The 19,148-nt window shown below is 38.4% G+C and overlaps 1 protein-coding gene across 2 annotated transcripts in view; it reads left to right on the top strand.

Moving 5' to 3' along the window:
- PPP2R2C (protein phosphatase 2 regulatory subunit B, gamma) overlaps positions 1–19,148 on the top strand; it is a 233,139-nt gene that overhangs the window by 82,152 nt on the left and 131,839 nt on the right. Inside the window, exon 1 of one of the 2 annotated variants that reach the window (XM_014936063.1) lies at positions 4,261–4,838. The exons of the other annotated variant lie outside the window; for it this stretch is intronic. Coding sequence (XP_014791549.1) covers positions 4,769–4,838 — 70 coding nt within the window. The 5' untranslated portion in view covers positions 4,261–4,768. Of the gene's footprint in view, positions 1–4,260; positions 4,839–19,148 lie in introns of those variants that run through there. 2 annotated transcript variants of the gene reach the window in all.

Here is a 19,148-nt window from a genome sequence, read left to right as displayed (position 1 = left end):
TTTTTTTTTTAATTACATTATTATTAAAGCTGCACTAATTATCTGTATGCTTTCACTTGCACATGATTATACTCTTTAAAGCAAAATAGCAAAAAGAACACTTTGCTGTGTCAGGATAATAAAGTTGCCGTTACACTCAACTTGATTCCAATTTTTCTTTTTCTTTTTTTCAATGGTGAAAGCTATAACAATCTTTGCTAATGTTAATAGGCAGCAGAGAGACTTAAAATAAGCATGTACCCGAAGGATATGCATTAAGTGACAAGCTCATGCATTTTTTACCCTGAAGGAGGTGTTAGGTTTGTGGGTCACTGATTCAGCGTGACTGAGAGAAACAGGTGATCTGAACACTGACTCTTGCAATAGCTAGAGAAAGAGGTTAAAGGAGAGATGGTTAACCTTTACAACACTAACTACTATACACAAATTGTTTTAACAAAATTCTGCTTCCTGAAGTTGATGACATTCAATGCGTTTCCCATACAAGGGTATTCTTCTTCCCTGAAAAGCTGGAATTTTTGGTCTCTAGCAATGGCTCGGAGACCTCTTTTTTTTTTTTTTTCTTTTTTTTTTCTTCTTCTTTTTTCTGTTTGTACAGTATTCAGCTCAATTAGTGGGTTGTTTTATGAGTAGAACTGTGAACTACCGTGAAAGTACAAATAACTAATATGTCTTTGATCAAAGCTTCCTTTCCCCTCACCCTCTCCCTGGATATTTGACCAGATCAATTTATGTAGGTGATCAGTGGGATTGATAATAAGTAGCATTTTAAAATGGTACAGCTAGTTATCCACAAACGTTGTCTCACAAATTTGCATTGTGCTACAAATTCAGAGCAGAATTTTGCTAATCTTTCTCATGTGAACTGACCTACTTAAGTCAGTGGACTACTAATATTTGCCGCTCAGTAAGGATTTGGCTCATAATCTTGGGGAAAGAATTTGCATGCACACAGGGAATATTGTCTAGTGTTTTTGTTAAAGGCTTCCTCCTCATTCCATTCCTCCTTATAAGATCTTTTTTTTTTTTTTTTTAACTTAAGAGTAGGAAGAACAAGGTAAGCATGATCTGACCCAGATGTGATGCCCGGGGAAGATGTCTACGAACCTCTCTAATTCAAATGGTGAGAGGAAAAAAATAATCTCTGGATGGGAGTTATTATTTTGACTTCACAAAGAAAGTCCACTTGGCTCCTAGAATAAATGAAAACACTCTTTAACTGCTTAAATTACACCTAACAAATAAGGGGGGAGTCTCAAAATGATAGGCCATAGAAATCATAAAGTTTCAACTGATTGAGGACAAATAAGGGGCAATGATTGCTGAGCTTATGTGGAAGGCCAGGGATGTTCTCTCAGGCACTGTAGAAATTGCAGACACCCTGGTCACAGTAATTTAGAGGCATTTACCAAGAAAATGGTTTGTAGTGGTTTTTCACAGACTGTCATTGTGGCTTTTTTGAGACTTTACACATCATTCACGTAATTTTATTTTACTTTTCTTTTTATCTATTTATTTTCAAGAATAAATTTTCTATATAATTATTTTCTTTGGAAAGGAGGGAACACATACTTGTTTTCCATATAATTGTAGATAGTAATTATTTCTATACATTTTTACTTAACTATATTACTTGATTTTGGGGAATCAAATGCCCTGCAAAGCGACATTTCTTTCAGTTTCAGCAGTCATCATAGCAACAGGAGGAAACTGCTCAGTGTGACCTCCACAAAAGAATCCACACTCTCTAATGCTGCCTGTCTAACTTGGGCACCTGACTGAGAAACTCAAGCATCCAAGATACAAAATGCAGGAAGAGAGGTTTCTGATTCAGGTGCTCTTAATTGCCCTCCAAATGCTACACTGAGTCTATAGGGACCTTAGGTTATTTTTCTAAGACCAGACACTTTGACTATCTCCTGCCCAAACACTGAAGGGAAGTGCCTTCTTGAGCCAGACTGGTCTAACTATGGCATTAAATAGTTGAATGTAAACTTGCTGACTTCAGTGGAGTTGGGATTTCATGTGCTATGTGGATTGCTCACAGACCCTTTGGCCTTTGGAATAATAAATCCAAGATGATAAAATAACGTGGCAGGGAAGGGCAAAATAAACCAGCTCCATCGCATAGATTGGGGTCATTTTGTGCCAAATAAATATCAGTATTTGCGAGGCCTCCTTCCTCATTTCAATTAAATTCAAGGCATATTTTCTCATTCATTATATTTACAGGTTCTCACAGTTACTTTCTGAACTGTAGCTAGTATTGATGTCAGTTATTGAGGCTGGACTTGTTTCCAGTCAACAGGTGGAAAATTCGGAATAATAGAATTCACTATTGTCACAATAATATAATTCACTATTCACCCAAAGCTGCTGGCAGGACTGGATCCTTGTTTTGGGATACCCCTTTGAACTTAAGCCTTCAGCTATGTCCCAGGCCATACATATGACATGGTTTAGTGATGTGGTGGTTTTTTTGGTTTTTTGTATTTTTTAATCGGAGTTAGGTTGATCAGTGGACTAGATGATCTTCAAGGTCCCTTTCAACCTAGACAATTCTATGATTCCATATCTAAGGAAAATGTTGCTGATTGTTAGGCAGCATGTACTGGTTTGTCTGGTGTTGCTTACTGGCATGTTTACCTTCTAAACTGAGAAAGGGAATTGGTTTTGTGTATAGTCTTGAAAAGCTGACAGGATATCCTGGAGTTGAAGGGATTTGATACATGAACGAGCATCAGTAAAGGCAGTAAATGGCTTTTAGAGGATCGGGCAGGCACTAGAGATCTCTTGGTACCACCACAGTGTTGATTGATGCTCTCAATGTAGAAATAACATTTCTAGTATTGTCGTCTACAAAAGCTGCATATAAATAAAACATGTTCTATACAGGTGCAAGCATTGAACTTCTACTAACTTCTACTTTACCACCTTCTCAAGTGTGAAGATTTTATAATATTTACTTGTCAGATTGAAGATGGTTCTGCTTTATTTTGCTTCATCAATGATAAAGGGAAGAAGGTCATTCCATTGCTATTCTTCTGTCTCTCCCAACTTTACTTCAACCTGAAATTAGATGTTTATCCCTGGGCAGGCTATTACATGGTTTTTGACTTCTTTCAAATCCACACGTCTGTTCTATAGTAATAGCAGAGTACTTGAATTTACCTTCAAGAACTATATGCCCTAGCTTCATTAAAAAGAAACAAAACCAAACCCACAAACCTGTTTAAGATTCATGCAGGATTACACAAAATCCTGTAATAACACTGACACCTGAGTTATATTTTTTGTGTTCAATTCCAGGGCATAAACCACAGGACCATCTTTCTGCCTTCTAAATTGGTTTAGCAATTTCATACTCCCTTTTCACGCTATAGTGGTGGCTTTGGTATGCAGCCATTTGTTTTCTGTTTAAATTTCTAAACTTCAGTGGTGCTTATACCTTTTCAGAATACATGCCTTCTGCAGCAAACAGGTCATGGTTTTGTGAACAGATAATGAAAGTTTTAGGAAACTGCTTGTCTGTTCAGTTGAAATAATTTTGCTGTAATGTAAGCCATTAAACAGTTGGACTGAAGAACAAGCTTTATTTTGTAGTGCGAGTAATTTTCCTCTTCTACTTGTTTTCCTATTTCTGAGTATACAGATTTCAACGTTGCTTTTTCAAGGTGATGGGATAATGCAGTGAGTGAAAGCAGTGGGTCTAAGAAAACCCCATGACCTGCAAACATTCCCTTTGTCCAGCCTTCAGTTCTGGTACAGGGAAGCTGCAGAGATTGTTTTCTTGCCCTCATTTTTTTTTTTTTTTTCATACTTTGCAATTTGTCTTTTATCTACAAAACTGGAAAAACAAGAAAGATAAATGACAGTTATTTTATCTCACTTTTGCCGAATGCTTGCCTTGCCTCTATCGATTCCGTTTGCAGGTATTTGGTAATTTGAGTAATATTCATACAGGCTGACAGGGAAGGACTGTTGCTGTTGCTGCATACGACAGTATCAACCAGCAGAAGACTGTGGTGGCAGGGTACTGTGCAGTGCGTGTGGGTGCACCCCCATTTCAAGCGGCTTGAAGTTTTTCCCCCCGCATCTCCTCCCTTAATTTTTTTTCCCTTGCCCCCGTTACCGGCAGAAGAGCTAAAATAATTACCTGCAGTCTCATTTTTCACTTTAGTGCAGGCAGAGGCTGTGCGGTTGGGCAGCGAGCGGCTGGCTGGGAGGGGCCTGCTCTGATGCAGCACAGGCATATGACAGCGGTAGCAGCAACAGCAATCAGAGCCCTGCGCCGGGCGGGTTTTGCTGCAGTACGCTGATTGCCACTTTACAGCATCCAGCAAGATCCCCAGCAGCAGGCACTTGGAGGAGACTCCGCGTGGGCACTTGTTTAAGGAGTACCTGACTAAACAATTGGGTTATTCTTTAACTGCGGGAGAAGTGCCTGTATTCCCTTCACGCAAGCTCCCTACTGGCTTTCTGCATTCATAATTTATCGGAGCCGTTTTTCCCTCCGTCTTTCTCCTGTTACTTCTTCTTTTTTTTTTTTCTCTTTTTTTTTTTTTTTTTTTTTTTTTCTCTTCCGATCGTTATTCCCCCCCCCACCCAAATCTGTGCTGCATCACTAGCTCTAATTATGCTGTGCTCAGTAGCCCAGTGTGTTCTCCGCCTCTGCTAGGCAGTGGCAGCATGGATGGTGCTCTTGTGACGACCTCTGCTGATGCTATCAGTCCACTGCGGATAGGCATGCTGAGTAATCCTGCTGTAAATGGGCGAGGACACGGACACACGAAAAATTAACCACAGCTTTCTTCGAGACCACAACTATGTGACTGAAGGTAACATAAATACTGTCATTATTCTCTTCTTGCATTGCATCTTCTATGCCAGGAATGCACTGTCATGTTTGGAGATGATGTAGGCTATTGCTTTTTTTTTGCCTTTTTTTTTTTTTTTTTTCCTTTAATCAGGGAGACTTTCAAGGTGTTTTTCTGTGTGATTTGCAGCAGAATATGTTTAGATTTGCTAAATCCCAAAGGCATTCTGTCATGGTACGGCAGTGTCTGAAACTATATGGGCTTAAGAAGGTCTTGCATTGTGCTGAGTTTGTGCTAGTGAGGTGTGCAGTACCTGGCATTGAATGCACAGGAGCTGCAATGGGGAAGATTGGAAGCAGCTGATTACTTAAAAAAAGGTGCAAGATTCGAGAGCACTAAAGTAAGAGAAATAATCTGTAAAGTTAACTGTTTGCTGGTGTAATAAAGGTTATGCATCTCATTTTGGTAATTATAGCCTGAGCAGCACAGACATTGCTGAGTTGATTGTTCCCTGGAGAACCTTATACATTTAGAAGGGATGTGCAAGCATAATCTTTTGAAATACTGCTGCCTTCTATCCATCCTCTGTGTATGTGCAAGGTACATGAGAAAGGAAAAGGTACCTTCATTTTAAATCACTCGGTGGCTGGTAGCTCATTACATAAAAAGGAATTTTCCTGCAGGTGACACACACTAAATGCTGAGAGAATTTACCTTGAGACCGGTGAAATGGTTGGGTCGGGTACTGATCCATATTTCCTTGCCAGAAAGTTGGTTTAAGAGCAGGCCATTTTAAGATTGATTGATTGATTAAACAGAAGGAATGTATTTGTAGGTGCTTGACTTTGCAAATATATTTGTGTGTGCAGAGTTTTAACAGTACTTTCAGCAGCAGAAACAGTACTTCAGTGTAGGCTTATATAATATGAACATACTTAACATGAGGGTCAACCAATACTACTTGAGACTCAGTCTCCAGATTCTGTCGTCATTTGATCAATGCTCGGTCACTTAATACTCCCGTGCTGTATCCTGAAATGTGATCAGCTGATGCTCTCTTGATTATTGATGATTTGCATTTTTTTAGACGGTAGAAAGCAGCAGGATGATTTTGCTGTACTGGGAGCACAAAGCAGATTTTTCAGAAGAAAAATTGAAAAAGCTGTGTACTGTAACTGTTCCCACTGGCTGGTGTGATTGTTTGCTAATCTTGCCTCTAGGACATTCTTTGCATTCTGGTTCATGTTTGGGTGCATTTTTAATTTGTTTTGAATTTTTGTTTAATGCTTTTTGTCTGAATGATAATTTATGTTTTGAGATGTAGTCATCTGTAATAACATTTGAAGAAACTTTGTCTTAAATTTACAGATTTATGCCTTAGATTCTGCAAAATGCTCAATATAATTACTGCAGTGTACTTGCTACATGTTGAGATTCAGATGTATATTTAATGGGCATGTGCAATGATGTTAAAATTTAGACTTTCAAGTCTGTCACTTTTGTAATCTGAGGAAAATAATCCCTTGTGGATTTTACAAATCAATATTCTCCTCTTCTGTATGTTATGGGTGTTTTAAAAATTAGATGGAGATTGTTAGTACTTTTGGGGACACTGCTGGTGCACATTTTAGATTTTTCTTGTGTTTTATCTTCACTTGATATTTGGATCAGTGAAGTGATCCAGATGTTCTTCCATGGTTGCAAATGGGGTGGCTTGTCTGAAATGAGTCAAAATATACCTTGAGGTATATTGATTGACATATATCAATGTCAACCTGTATTATATTTTCCCCATGATCAGAAGTCATCGTGAAATATGTTGGCATCTGATTTTGAGGTAGATGAAGTATGGGAGACCTTCATTAGCAAAGTATTAGTTCTTCAGCTCCGACTGTGTAATGTTTCTTTGGAATGCTCAGTTGGTCAGCTGGAATAAAATTCTTCACTTCTGTTATATCTGACACTGCCACACCTTTTAAAAGATGGTGAAAATCATGAAGGAGTGGATTTACCTGTGGAATTTTCCCAGGGACACATTCAGCTCAAAGAGGACCATCACAAATTGTAGTTTCTCATTGATGTGCTTTATTTAAAATTCATAATGGATATGCAAGTTCAACTGGTGCTTAAAATGTGCTTTGTTTGTTCTGTTTTGTGGTTGGGTTTTGGTTTGTTGTTGTTGTTGTTATTTTGTTTTGTTCTCTTTTATTTTTATTTTTGTTTAAAGTTTTGGCTCCATGAAACAACCTTTAGCACTTCTCATCTGTAAAGGCCTGAAGTCCTTTCACAGTCCCTGCATTTGATCCTATGATCTGTTGGTGCTGCGTGTATGGCAGTAACATACATACAGAAACACAGTTGCAGGCACTAATGCATTGCTTTGTTACAGTGGAAAATAATGGTATTGGGACCAAACCCAAGTCTTTCTTCTGGGGTCTTCAGCTTTTGTAATCCACTATTTAAAACAAAGAAATACTTTACCTTGTGTCCAGTGTATTGGAGAAGTTCCTGATTCGTTGTTGTCTGTGAATAACTACAGTTTTCTCTTCTGTTTTCAGAGTTTTTAAATCTTGGTAAGGGGTGGCCTCTGTCCTTGCTGCTCCATGCGGCAGACTAAATTCATTTACAAAATGAATTCTGACCTTTATATCCACTTTCTTCCTCTCTATTCCTTGAGGAAAGCAAAGCCAACAATAATCAAGAAGATGTGGGTTAACTATAGTATTGATTTAGTCCTCTTCGTTTTTTATTTCTTCAGTGATTTAAAAAAAAATAAAATTGGGTGACATTTGAATTCACAGGGTGTAGGAAAAAAGTGAGCCAAACCTGGTTTGTTCTGTTCTCACTAGTGGATGTAGTGAGTTGCTAACAAAACCACTTACATGAGCAAAGTCGAATTTCATCTGATAGGTCGTTATTTTGTAACATTGGGCATATCTCTATGAAAGGTGACTTTACCATGACTATGGAAAATTGAATTTATTTTTAAATCTCAATAATTCCTTTGTTTGCTGGTTCACATTTTACTGTTGATGTTACACTGTTTCTGGTAACAGGTGTTACAGACACACACATGACAACAATAACTGCCTGTTACATGTGCATATCTACAATAAAGCCAATGGAGTTGAAACAAGCACGACTTGAATAATTTTGTCATTGTAAGTCTTAAAAGTATATTACAGTTGCACAATAGAAAAAGGCAATTTAATTCTAGCAGCAATATACAGTAAGTTTTTCAATGATCGCTTTCAAAAGTAGTTTTTGAAGGAAACTGCTTTAATTGGTGGTGCTTGTGTGGGAAAAATAGAAAAGACTTGATGAGACTTGTAAAGAAAGAGAGGAGAAAGACCTGAAGCCTAGAAAATGTGACCTGTGAGGAAAGATTGAACCTTTTTATGTGAAGGTGGTGAAACACTGGGATACATTGCCTAAGGAGCTTGTGTAGTTTCTGTCACTGAAGTTTTTAAAAGCAGGTGACATCGCTGTCTGTAAGAAATGACATGGGGATGGCTGAGCCTCCCTTGGGGCAGAGGGATGGACTAGATGACCTCTGAGATCTGTTCAGGCTTGTGATTCATTGCCGAGCTGCGTTTTATCTTTATTGCCTTTTGCACCCCAGCTGTGGGAACCAGCTTCCCAGGAGGTGGTGTGTCAGTAAAATGTGTTATTTCCACACCACCTTTAGAAGAACAGAGAAGAGAGGGGAGGCACAGTGTAACATGGGGAAGAAGATGGCCTGGACGGGAGAAACATGAACCTTCATTACTTACAGGCAAAGTCTGTTAAGGGAGATGGCCAGAAAATTGTGGACAGTGAGTTGGGGGAGAAGATAAAGGAGGGGAAAGGCTGGTGTGCTTTTGGGGGCAGAGAACGTCCTTCAGTCTGAGAGTTCCTTTGGCATTACTGGTGCTTAAGATTACTGGTAAAATTGAATAAAATCAGGGCTGCTGATGTCCTTTGCTGTCTCAGGACCTTGGGATCAGCCACACAGGATCTGATTCAGAGCAGTGAATTGCATGGTCTGGCCACTGTATTCCTGGCAGGGGCAAAAAGTTATGGGAAATGATGGTGCTGCTCCTTTGAGCAACTGCACTGTTAATTCAGTTACTTTGTGTTTTATGGATGTAATGGTTGACAGAGAAATGATTAACAAAATTCACTGTCCTAACCAGACTGTGTTAAAGGGTGTGTCATATCCACAAACCCAAATTTATGTGGAGAAATGCTTCTCTGGTGGCAAACCTTTCTGCGGGTTGTACGCAGACTTGTTTAGCATATTGATTTATCCCTGCCTTTTTATGGATTATCCCTGTTTTGGGAAGAAATAAAAAGTTTCCTATACTCTCAGTTTCTAGAGAGAGACAGGTTCCTCCCTTGGTCTAGGTCTGCAAACTGAAGTGAAGGTGGTGAAGGTGCACAGGTGCATTGGGGCAGAAGCTGACCTTCACTATCTAGTCATTTATATGGCCGAATGGTGCAGATTGGTTCCATGTGGCTTAACTTCTATTAAAAAGTTAATCATGTTAATGGTGTATTAACCTCCTCAAATGTGATATTTGAAGAATAATGAGAATTACCAGTGTAGTGTAAAACATATTGAATCATAACCATGTGAAACATTTATTATGGAAGGTGAAAAAAGCCTTTTTTTTTTTTTTTACTAATGATTTTAAAAGAAAATCCTCTACTGATAATAAAAACATATTTTGGGGACTTTTTCCCCCTTAACTCAAGAAATTAGTATCTCTGTTCTTCATTAATCAAAGTTAAGGGAAATTATCCACTTTCATCTGCCAAGAAAAAATTTATTTATGAACTTCTCTTTCATAAACATCTCAAATATAATTTGAATAAGAGCTGAGTACCTGGATGAATACAGCGAACAGGTACTGCTCTAGTGCTCAGGCTCACCATCAATCCAGTCTGTTCACTTATTTCTGATAATGACTGTTAACAAGTTTATAAAGAAAAGTACAAGAGGTAAGTCTTAGCCTCCAACAATTCAGGATTTATGTTGAGAATATTGATGATTTTTATATTTTTACAAAACTCATTTAGAAACAGTTTTAGAATCAGAGCTGCAGGACATGCTTAAAAGGCATGGGGTTAACTTGCTTTGATCTCTGTTTAATGTCATGCCCCCAACATGACAATTATTCACCGGTGTCACATGTATCCTGTAAAATGTTACCAAGTGTGACTAAACTGGGTTGCACTCTTCCTCATGTGCACAAACATAAATCCTGGGCTAATGCGGGAGCACTGGTTTTGGTGGGTTGCCCCAGGAACCAGTGGCAACCTTGACTCTCTTTGAATTCAAATGTAATGAACAGATGATCTCCCAGTCAGTAACTAAATAATAACTATGTGTGTTAGAGGTCTTGGAGGAGGTAATAAGATGCATTAACATAGGAAAAGAGCCATCTAGAGTATTAGCTATGTGATAAACAAGCCAAGGTGCTTCCATGACAGTAGGTATGCAGAGCCCCAAAAGAACCTGGTGCCAATCTGGGGCTTCTGTCAGGTGCCAGTAGTGTCTGAGTAGCACAAAAGATTAGTTAGTTTCAGCAATTTAGTCTATATGGACTGTATCCATACATATATTATGATATATAGACAAATACGGACTAGAAACATTATAAATAGAAATGTTGATAGCATATTTAATGATATAACTACTATATATGTAATAGATTTAGCTACATATAAACCTTAAAAATGTTAAGTTCAGGAGGTCAACAGTACAGTGTACATGTAAGATAAAATGCAAGCCTAAAATGTGTATGTGAGAACTTTCTCTGTTCCATATTTCTTTCTAATGGAAACTGACAATTCAAAAGCATTGAATAATGTAAAACTAAACACCACCATGCAGGTAGAGTCAGTGTCATCGTTCACCGCAGGAGCAGTTTATTTAGGATACGTATCATTATGGAAAGAAAACTGTACTTTGCAATATATTTTGTTTTCTATGCAGACCTCAGATTTTAACAATGCATCACATGTTTAAATGGTGAATTTTGAAAATAATAGAGGTCATTCTTACATCAGTTTAAAATGTGAAACACGATACAATAACACTGAATATTTTATAATAGGAAAAGAAGTGACTGTCTTTTATTACAGCCATAAAAAGGTAATCAATCATTACTGCTTATGTTGTGTTACTACATCATTACTAGTTTCTGGGTCTTTGAGACTTTCCTTCCACAGTTTATTTCATCCACCATAGTAAGGCTTTATATAGAGGAGGCAAGGCTTTGCTAAGAGAAGGTAAGGTGTTTGGTGGCTAATATCAGTGTAGTTGTTTTGCCCATTGAATGGATGACAGATTAGGTAATTATCTCAGAAAAATAGTGGAAAATATTGCGGCGTTTTTTGTTTCTTAAACAAGAAATGGTTTTAAATGCACTTCTAGCCATAGTGAGGAACTTTCTTCATCAACATTTTCTTTAGTTTTTAAGTCAACTCTAAACTTGCCTTTAGTAATGAATACCGGTTCCTGGTGAAAGTTCCCCACTTCTTTAGCAAGAACAAAAAAAAGCAAACAAAAAAACCCAAACCCACCTAGCAAGGCAGCCTTATATATGGTAAGAGACTTCCTTTTCTCAGAAATGTTTCTGTGCTGAAAACTATTGCACCTGTTATTTTTTTTTACTTAAATACAAATGAGAGCATTTAAGCAAATGTATTTTGCCAGTGCCAATACATATAGTAAAATGTACATTTAAGACACTCAATTCCTAATAAAATCTTTCAGCACATGTCATGCAGTTCAGTGACTTTTGTGAATTATTAATATGACAGGGGTTTGCAAATTGTATTGTTAAATATAGCACTACTTTTTCTTTCATAATTACCGACTCATCTGTTTGAAAAAGAAAAAAAAAATGCTGGCAACATCTGTATGTAATACAGTAACATTTGTGTGTGTTTTACTTATGGCAGAGTAAAGAAGAAAGTAAAGGCCTGAGAGTTGGTTTATTATCAGAGGATAGTTATTATTGAGTTCTAGTTCAACTCAAGTCTGATTAGAACTTCATGTAACTCAAGTCTTGCAAGTAGTTGATGACTGGGGAAAATAACACTATTTTCATAAATTTGGAGGTTAATGCTGCCTTGTGATAGTACTGATTGCATTTAAGACAACCATAGCATGCTCTGCCTGTTGTGCCAGTTCCTAGCAAAAAATAAAGATCATCAGTGTTCACTTGAAAATAAATCATCGTGTATTTCCTACTCTCTGTTTTTAATGGATCCATATTATTTCTCCTTTTTCTAAGACTTTAAATGGGTATTTCAAATAGAATAGGAGTAGTTCTCAAACAGTGAGCTTGTAACCAATTTTCAATAATTTATTTCTAAACTTTATCCACTCAATGCAACCTCATGTTCTATAGACTTTGAGAGGTTTCAATTTATGATAGAACTTGACACAAGGTCTTTAATAAATTTTTCCGGGGTTTTCAAATGTGTAGCTGTAAATCAGGCTCTGTCTGTCATTATTTCATAAATAATTTCTGATAGAATGTCTTTATTCCTACATTATTACATGATAAAAAGAAAAATTCAACTAAAAATTCAGTAGTAATAATAATAATAATAGTAAATTAGTAAAATTCAACAATTAGACACAGTGGACTGGGAAATGCAGGGCAAAATTGGCTACCAAGGCAGCACAAAAGACTCTTGTCATACTCCATGTTAATTTTGACATCCTGCTTGATTTGGTATCTTTCATTTCTGCATGCAGAAATGTGATACGGGAATAACCAGCACAAGATCAAGTCAGATGTGTATTCTGCAGTCGTCTTTTAAATGGAAGATTTAGGTCAAGTATATTCTCTTTAATCAACAGTGAAGTTTGAAGCAGAACTCAGATAGGCAGTGTCTTTGAAATAGGTACCTGTAAGTGATTACATGTCTTACAGAAATTCCTAGAACACCTGATGGTAAGAGCCAGGTCATGGTCATATGGATGGCGGTGCTTCTCATTGCTCGGGTACAATGTGGGTATGACTTTGCTGGTTGTTGTATGCAGTCATCCTTTTGTCTCTATGTTACACTCACAGAAGTCTTGTGGCTGAATGTTTTCTGGTGTGTCTGTATTCCCTACAGTTGCTATACTTGACTTGTGAATCTAGAAGTATTAGTATGGCTGTGTAGAAGTGTCAGCGCTGGGAGATGGGACAGGAAGAGCTCATATGTAGGGCACTGTAAGTTTTTCAAGTCCTGTATGATTCACTGACTGTTTTGGTCTACGTATGTCAGTGTTGGCTAAACAGGGAAGTGAGACTTGGTTTGTCACTGGAACAAAAGCTTTCCTCCACCATGGTGTGAGAAGCAGTGTCCTTGCACTTCTGATTTTTCCCCTGTGGTGGGATGAGTTGCAGTTTCTCTGAAAAATTAATTACTTGGACAAGGATTTTATTTTCCAGGGTTAGGTATGTACTTAATTGTTGGATTCAACATTTCTGTGCTTCTGCTTGCGGTTCAGGAAAATGGGTCATATAGACTACAGGCCTTTTGTGACACTATGTAAATGTTAAAAAGTTGCCAGTTTGATAACAGATAATTAATTTCATCTGTTAGTAGTAAGGATATTGCAAATCGTCCAATGACATTACACCTTTAAGACTGAATACCTACAAAAATTTACACTATGTCCAGGTGAAGATTTCTACTTGCTTAAACTTTGAACTGCCCTACAGAAAGTAATGCAGAATATGATTTTTATGGAACATTAAAAAAAAAAATTGTTGCGTTAGTCTTTCCCAGTTTTATTTATTTGTTAGGTTGAAATACTGAGAATATACTTTTTCACAGCTTCAAGTTAATTTCAGGGTATTTTAAATTTGGGGTTTGGCTTGAAGCTGCTCGTGGATGAAGTTATTGGCAGCAGGTAGTCTGTTCTTCAGCTGTAGCCCAGGCTGCCCACCCTTCCTTCTCTGCTGCTCCTGGAGCCTGTCCCATCGCAGGGGGAGTATCACCAGAGATGAGACCAGAGTGAAAGAGGCGCTGGTTAGCCCACCAACCTCAGAGTGCAGTTTCTTCAGAAAAGGCCATCAAACTTGGCCCCTCTCTAAATTTGTCTCTTGCTGGCAGAGAGGGAAACAGTGCAGCTGCCAGCTCCTGAGAGCGGAGGTTGCTGTGAGCAATGCTGACTTCTGCAGGTGCAAAGTTGCCATCCCTTTGTTGCTCCACGCAAACCATTAGGTTGCTGTGAGCAATGCTGACTTCTGCAGGTGCAAAGTTGCCATCATCAGGGTCCCTTTGTTGCTCCAGACAAAGCATTGAATGTGCACCAGAAGTGTTGATGTTTTGGCCAGTGTTGTAAAGACTTACATAGTAGTGATGCTTACTGTAATTCTCCTTCAAAACCACTTTTTAATGGGGCATTTGTAATATTTATGCACAGTAGAATGAAAGGGGAAAATACGAGCTGTAAGTATATTGGAAAAGTGATAGCTATCCTGGCTGTACCTGGGAAATGGTCATAATAGTAGTAATGTTAAATCTGAAAGCAGAAAGCTTTGATGCTTCTGCAGTATAAATAATTACTAACAAAGGTGATTGCAGCTGTGGAGAATTGTTTGCAGAGGGATTCATTTCTGATTGTTAAGTGTAAGTATATTTAAACAGAAAATCATTTTTGTTCCTGAAAGCCAAGAAGTTGGTGTAAATCGAAGGAATTAGTGATTTGGACTCCACAGAGCAAACATCAGCCTGGATATTACAGATGAGACTTGATAGATATAGTTATATTGAGGCTAGCAATTCCTTTATATTACTTTTTAATGACTGAATTCAGTCACTATGACTGGCATATTATTGTTAGCAATTGAATTTACAGTTTTCTTTAAAAGAAACCCAGTTTGGCAGAGTTTCCTTTCCTGAAATGTTGCAAAAATTTCTAAGCTCTTAGTGTTCCTCTTGCTAAGTCACCTCTGATCCAGAAGCCTCCATTCATAATTTTTTTTGTGCATATGAGCATCATATACATTCATGCATCTTCATTGTCCAAGACAGTAATGCATCCTGTAACAATTCCAAAATTTTCAGACTAAAGAGGAAATCTTACCTGAATTTTGCCAAGATTTAAAATGTAAATTTCTGTATTAAAAACCCTTTTACCTTTAGAGCTGCCACTAACCATTTTGACTGACTTTAAATCTGATTTCTGTAATGTATTCATCTGTCAGCTACCATTTCTAAAATGCTGTTTCATTCTGCAGCTTGACAGATTTAGAGTAACTTATGAAAGCATACTGGTTCTGTATTTTCACATGCTTTGAAAGATCTGTATCATAGGTTAATGGGGTCAGTATTTGAATTAACAAGTTCATAACTGAAGATGCCTAAAATATATAGAATCCTAGAATAGTTTGGCTTGGAGGGGACCATTAAAGGTCGTCTAGTCCAACCCCCCTGCAAAGAACAGGGACATCTTCAACTAGATTGGGTTGCTCAGAGCTCCATCCAACCTGACCTTGAATGTTTCCAGGGATGGGGCATGGATATGGTTGACCTTCTGGGCTGCAAGAGCTCACTGTTGGCTCCTGTCCAGCTTTTCATCCACCAGTACCAGCAACTCCTCAGCGGGGCTGCTCTCAATCCCTCCATCCCCCAGCCTGTATTGATACTGGGGGTTGCCTTGACCCTGGGTGCAGGACCCTGCACTTTGCCTTGTTGAACATCATGAGGGTTCATATGGGCCCACTTCTTGAGCCTGTGCAGGTCCCTCTGGATGGCATCCCATCCCTCAGGCGTGTCAACTGTACTACTCAGCTTGGTGGTATTATTGTGATAGGTATGCTCTATCACAATAATAGAATTCAAATAATTTAGCTTGAGGAGAGGAATAAAGGAACTTATCAGAGTCTGCTTTTAAAACTGAACAATAGAAGTGCTACCGTTTTTTGCTTTTTTTCAGTTTTGCTATGCAGTCCAGAAATTGTGACTCCAAAATTTGTGGGTTTATTGTGTAAGTGAAACCCTTTGGGAGTTTGCAGGGCAAATACTGTTAGCTAAATAGTGATAGTACCTGCATCCAAAATAAATGCAAGGTACCTAGAAGGATTTTGACGGCATGTGACAACAAGAGATACCTAAATATTTTAACTAGGACTTACCTTCGTGGGTGGAGCCTGATTTAGAAGAGTTACAACACAGTTCTAGCAAACTTAAGCACAGTTGTTTCACCTAAAAATAGTAACTTTAGCAGGTTGCTCATCCTGGACTAGGAATTTTGGGAAGTCTTGTGCTTTAGCTTGTAAGTGGTGGTTCTCATGAGTTTGTAAAGAGTCGTCATTTTTTCTGTGCCTTCTGCTGAAGCACAGGAAGATTTTCCTGTAAGCATTTTCATTTTAGTTTTCAAAAGTTCTTTTACTGATGGAAGGATGAACAGTTTATCGACAAAGTGCAATAGTAGCATGTAGGGCAGAAACAGAGATGAGGAAAAGCACCTGATGATCCTAATGGTTCTTAAAAGCCTTAACCCAACAGTTCCCTGAAGCTTTTATGCAGTTCAGAATCCCCAGAGCCTCTCTTTTCAACTCTGGGGCTACCATGATCATATCCGTGGATGGTCCATTTCTTCTTTTGAAACTAGCTGCTTTAAAAACAATCTGCTTTTGATGTTGTGTTTCTGTAAAATAACTGATTGTTCTGGGGCCAGCTTGTTCCTGCAGTTCTGTGAGTGAGTCTCAGTGAAGGCACCTTCTGTCCTTCCCCTCTGTATTTTCTTTCTGTGTATAAAGAGAGAAGAAACTTATTCCAGAAGTTTTACTCACTTATGTTTCAGAGAGGAGACACTTTCTGTGTTGCAAACAAACTAAATCCAGAAGTTACTGTTAAAACATAAATGCTTTGGAACTCCAGTCGATCTGTGGATAAACACACGGATTCTGTCTGTGCTCCATTTGCAGCTCCTTTTCCTGCTTGCAGTTTGACACAGTGGTAGTGAAAACACCAGCCTCTCAATGCACCCCTGAATTGCTGCTGCTACCAGCCCCTTGTGTGACAACATTGGAAACGTAGCAATCACATTTTTTACCCTCAATACTACTTCTAGAGATTAAGTCTTTAATAATGTTACAAAAAAGCAAGGGTAAATCATGAGCTCTGTGCTGCCATGGTTGGTCTATTAGCAACAACCAATCCCACTAGGGTCTTCAGCTAATTTAAAGCTCTCTAGGTCCGTCTGTACCCTGTGTAGTCTTCCCAAATTTCTTTCTTCTGTCACTGTTCCTGTTTGAGGTGAATTTCATCATACCAGCGTTTTTGGAAAATCTCAGTTTACCATCATGAATACTTATGCCTATATCATATATTTACCACAATAAATGTGATATAAGACATGAGCTATAGTTGCTCAGTGTTTTAACTCACTGATAACTGGTGTTTTCTGGAATCTGAATCTCAGCAGTAACATACATACAGAAACACAGTTGCAGGCACTAATGCATTGCTTTGTTACAGTGGAAAATAATGGTATTGGGACCAAACCCAAGTCTTTCTTCTGGGGTCTTCAGCTTTTGTAATCCACTATTTAAAACAAAGAAATACTTTACCTTGTGTCCAGTGTATTGGAGAAGTTCCTGATTCGTTGTTGTCTGTGAATAACTACAGTTTTCTCTTCTGTTTTCAGAGTTTTTAAATCTTGGTAAGGGGTGGCCTCTGTCCTTGCTGCTCCATGCGGCAGACTAAATTCATTTACACAATGAATTCTGACCTTTATATCCACTTTCTTCCTCTCTATTCCTTGAGGAAAGCAAAGCCAACAATAATCAAGAAGATGTGGGTTAACTATAGTATTGATTTAGTCCTCTTCGTTTTTTATTTCTTCAGTGATTTAAAAAAAAATAAAATTGGGTGACATTTGAATTCACAGGGTGTAGGAAAAAAGTGAGCCAAACCTGGTTTGTTCTGTTCTCACTAGTGGATGTAGTGAGTTGCTAACAAAACCACTTACATGAGCAAAGTCGAATTTCATCTGATAGGTCGTTATTTTGTAACATTGGGCATATCTCTATGAAAGGTGACTTTACCATGACTATGGAAAATTGAATTTATTTTTAAATCTCAATAATTCCTTTGTTTGCTGGTTCACATTTTACTGTTGATGTTACACTGTTTCTGGTAACAGGTGTTATAGACACACACATGACAACAATAACTGCCTGTTACATGTGCATATCTACAATAAAGCCAATGGAGTTGAAACAAGCACGACTTGAATAATTTTGTCATTGTAAGTCTTAAAAGTATATTACAGTTGCACAATAGAAAAAGGCAATTTAATTCTAGCAGCAATATACAGTAAGTTTTTCAATGATCGCTTTCAAAAGTAGTTTTTGAAGGAAACTGCTTTAATTGGTGGTGCTTGTGTGGGAAAAATAGAAAAGACTTGATGAGACTTGTAAAGAAAGAGAGGAGAAAGACCTGAAGCCTAGAAAATGTGACCTGTGAGGAAAGATTGAACCTTTTTATGTGAAGGTGGTGAAACACTGGGATACATTGCCTAAGGAGCTTGTGTAGTTTCTGTCACTGAAGTTTTTAAAAGCAGGTGACATCGCTGTCTGTAAGAAATGACATGGGGATGGCTGAGCCTCCCTTGGGGCAGAGGGATGGACTAGATGACCTCTGAGATCTGTTCAGGCTTGTGATTCATTGCCGAGCTGCGTTTTATCTTTATTGCCTTTTGCACCCCAGCTGTGGGAACCAGCTTCCCAGGAGGTGGTGTGTCAGTAAAATGTGTTATTTCCACACCACCTTTAGAAGAACAGAGAAGAGAGGGGAGGCACAGTGTAACATGGGGAAGAAGATGGCCTGGACGGGAGAAACATGAACCTTCATTACTTACAGGCAAAGTCTGTTAAGGGAGATGGCCAGAAAATTGTGGACAGTGAGTTGGGGGAGAAGATAAAGGAGGGGAAAGGCTGGTGTGCTTTTGGGGGCAGAGAACGTCCTTCAGTCTGAGAGTTCCTTTGGCATTACTGGTGCTTAAGATTACTGGTAAAATTGAATAAAATCAGGGCTGCTGATGTCCTTTGCTGTCTCAGGACCTTGGGATCAGCCACACAGGATCTGATTCAGAGCAGTGAATTGCATGGTCTGGCCACTGTATTCCTGGCAGGGGCAAAAAGTTATGGGAAATGATGGTGCTGCTCCTTTGAGCAACTGCACTGTTAATTCAGTTACTTTGTGTTTTATGGATGTAATGGTTGACAGAGAAATGATTAACAAAATTCACTGTCCTAACCAGACTGTGTTAAAGGGTGTGTCATATCCACAAACCCAAATTTATGTGGAGAAATGCTTCTCTGG

This window comes from Calidris pugnax, unplaced genomic scaffold (genome assembly GCF_001431845.1).
Source record: "Calidris pugnax isolate Ruff unplaced genomic scaffold, ASM143184v1 scaffold14, whole genome shotgun sequence".
Classification (NCBI taxonomy): domain Eukaryota; kingdom Metazoa; phylum Chordata; class Aves; order Charadriiformes; family Scolopacidae; genus Calidris; species Calidris pugnax.
This window is presented reverse-complemented; position numbering and strand designations above follow the sequence as displayed.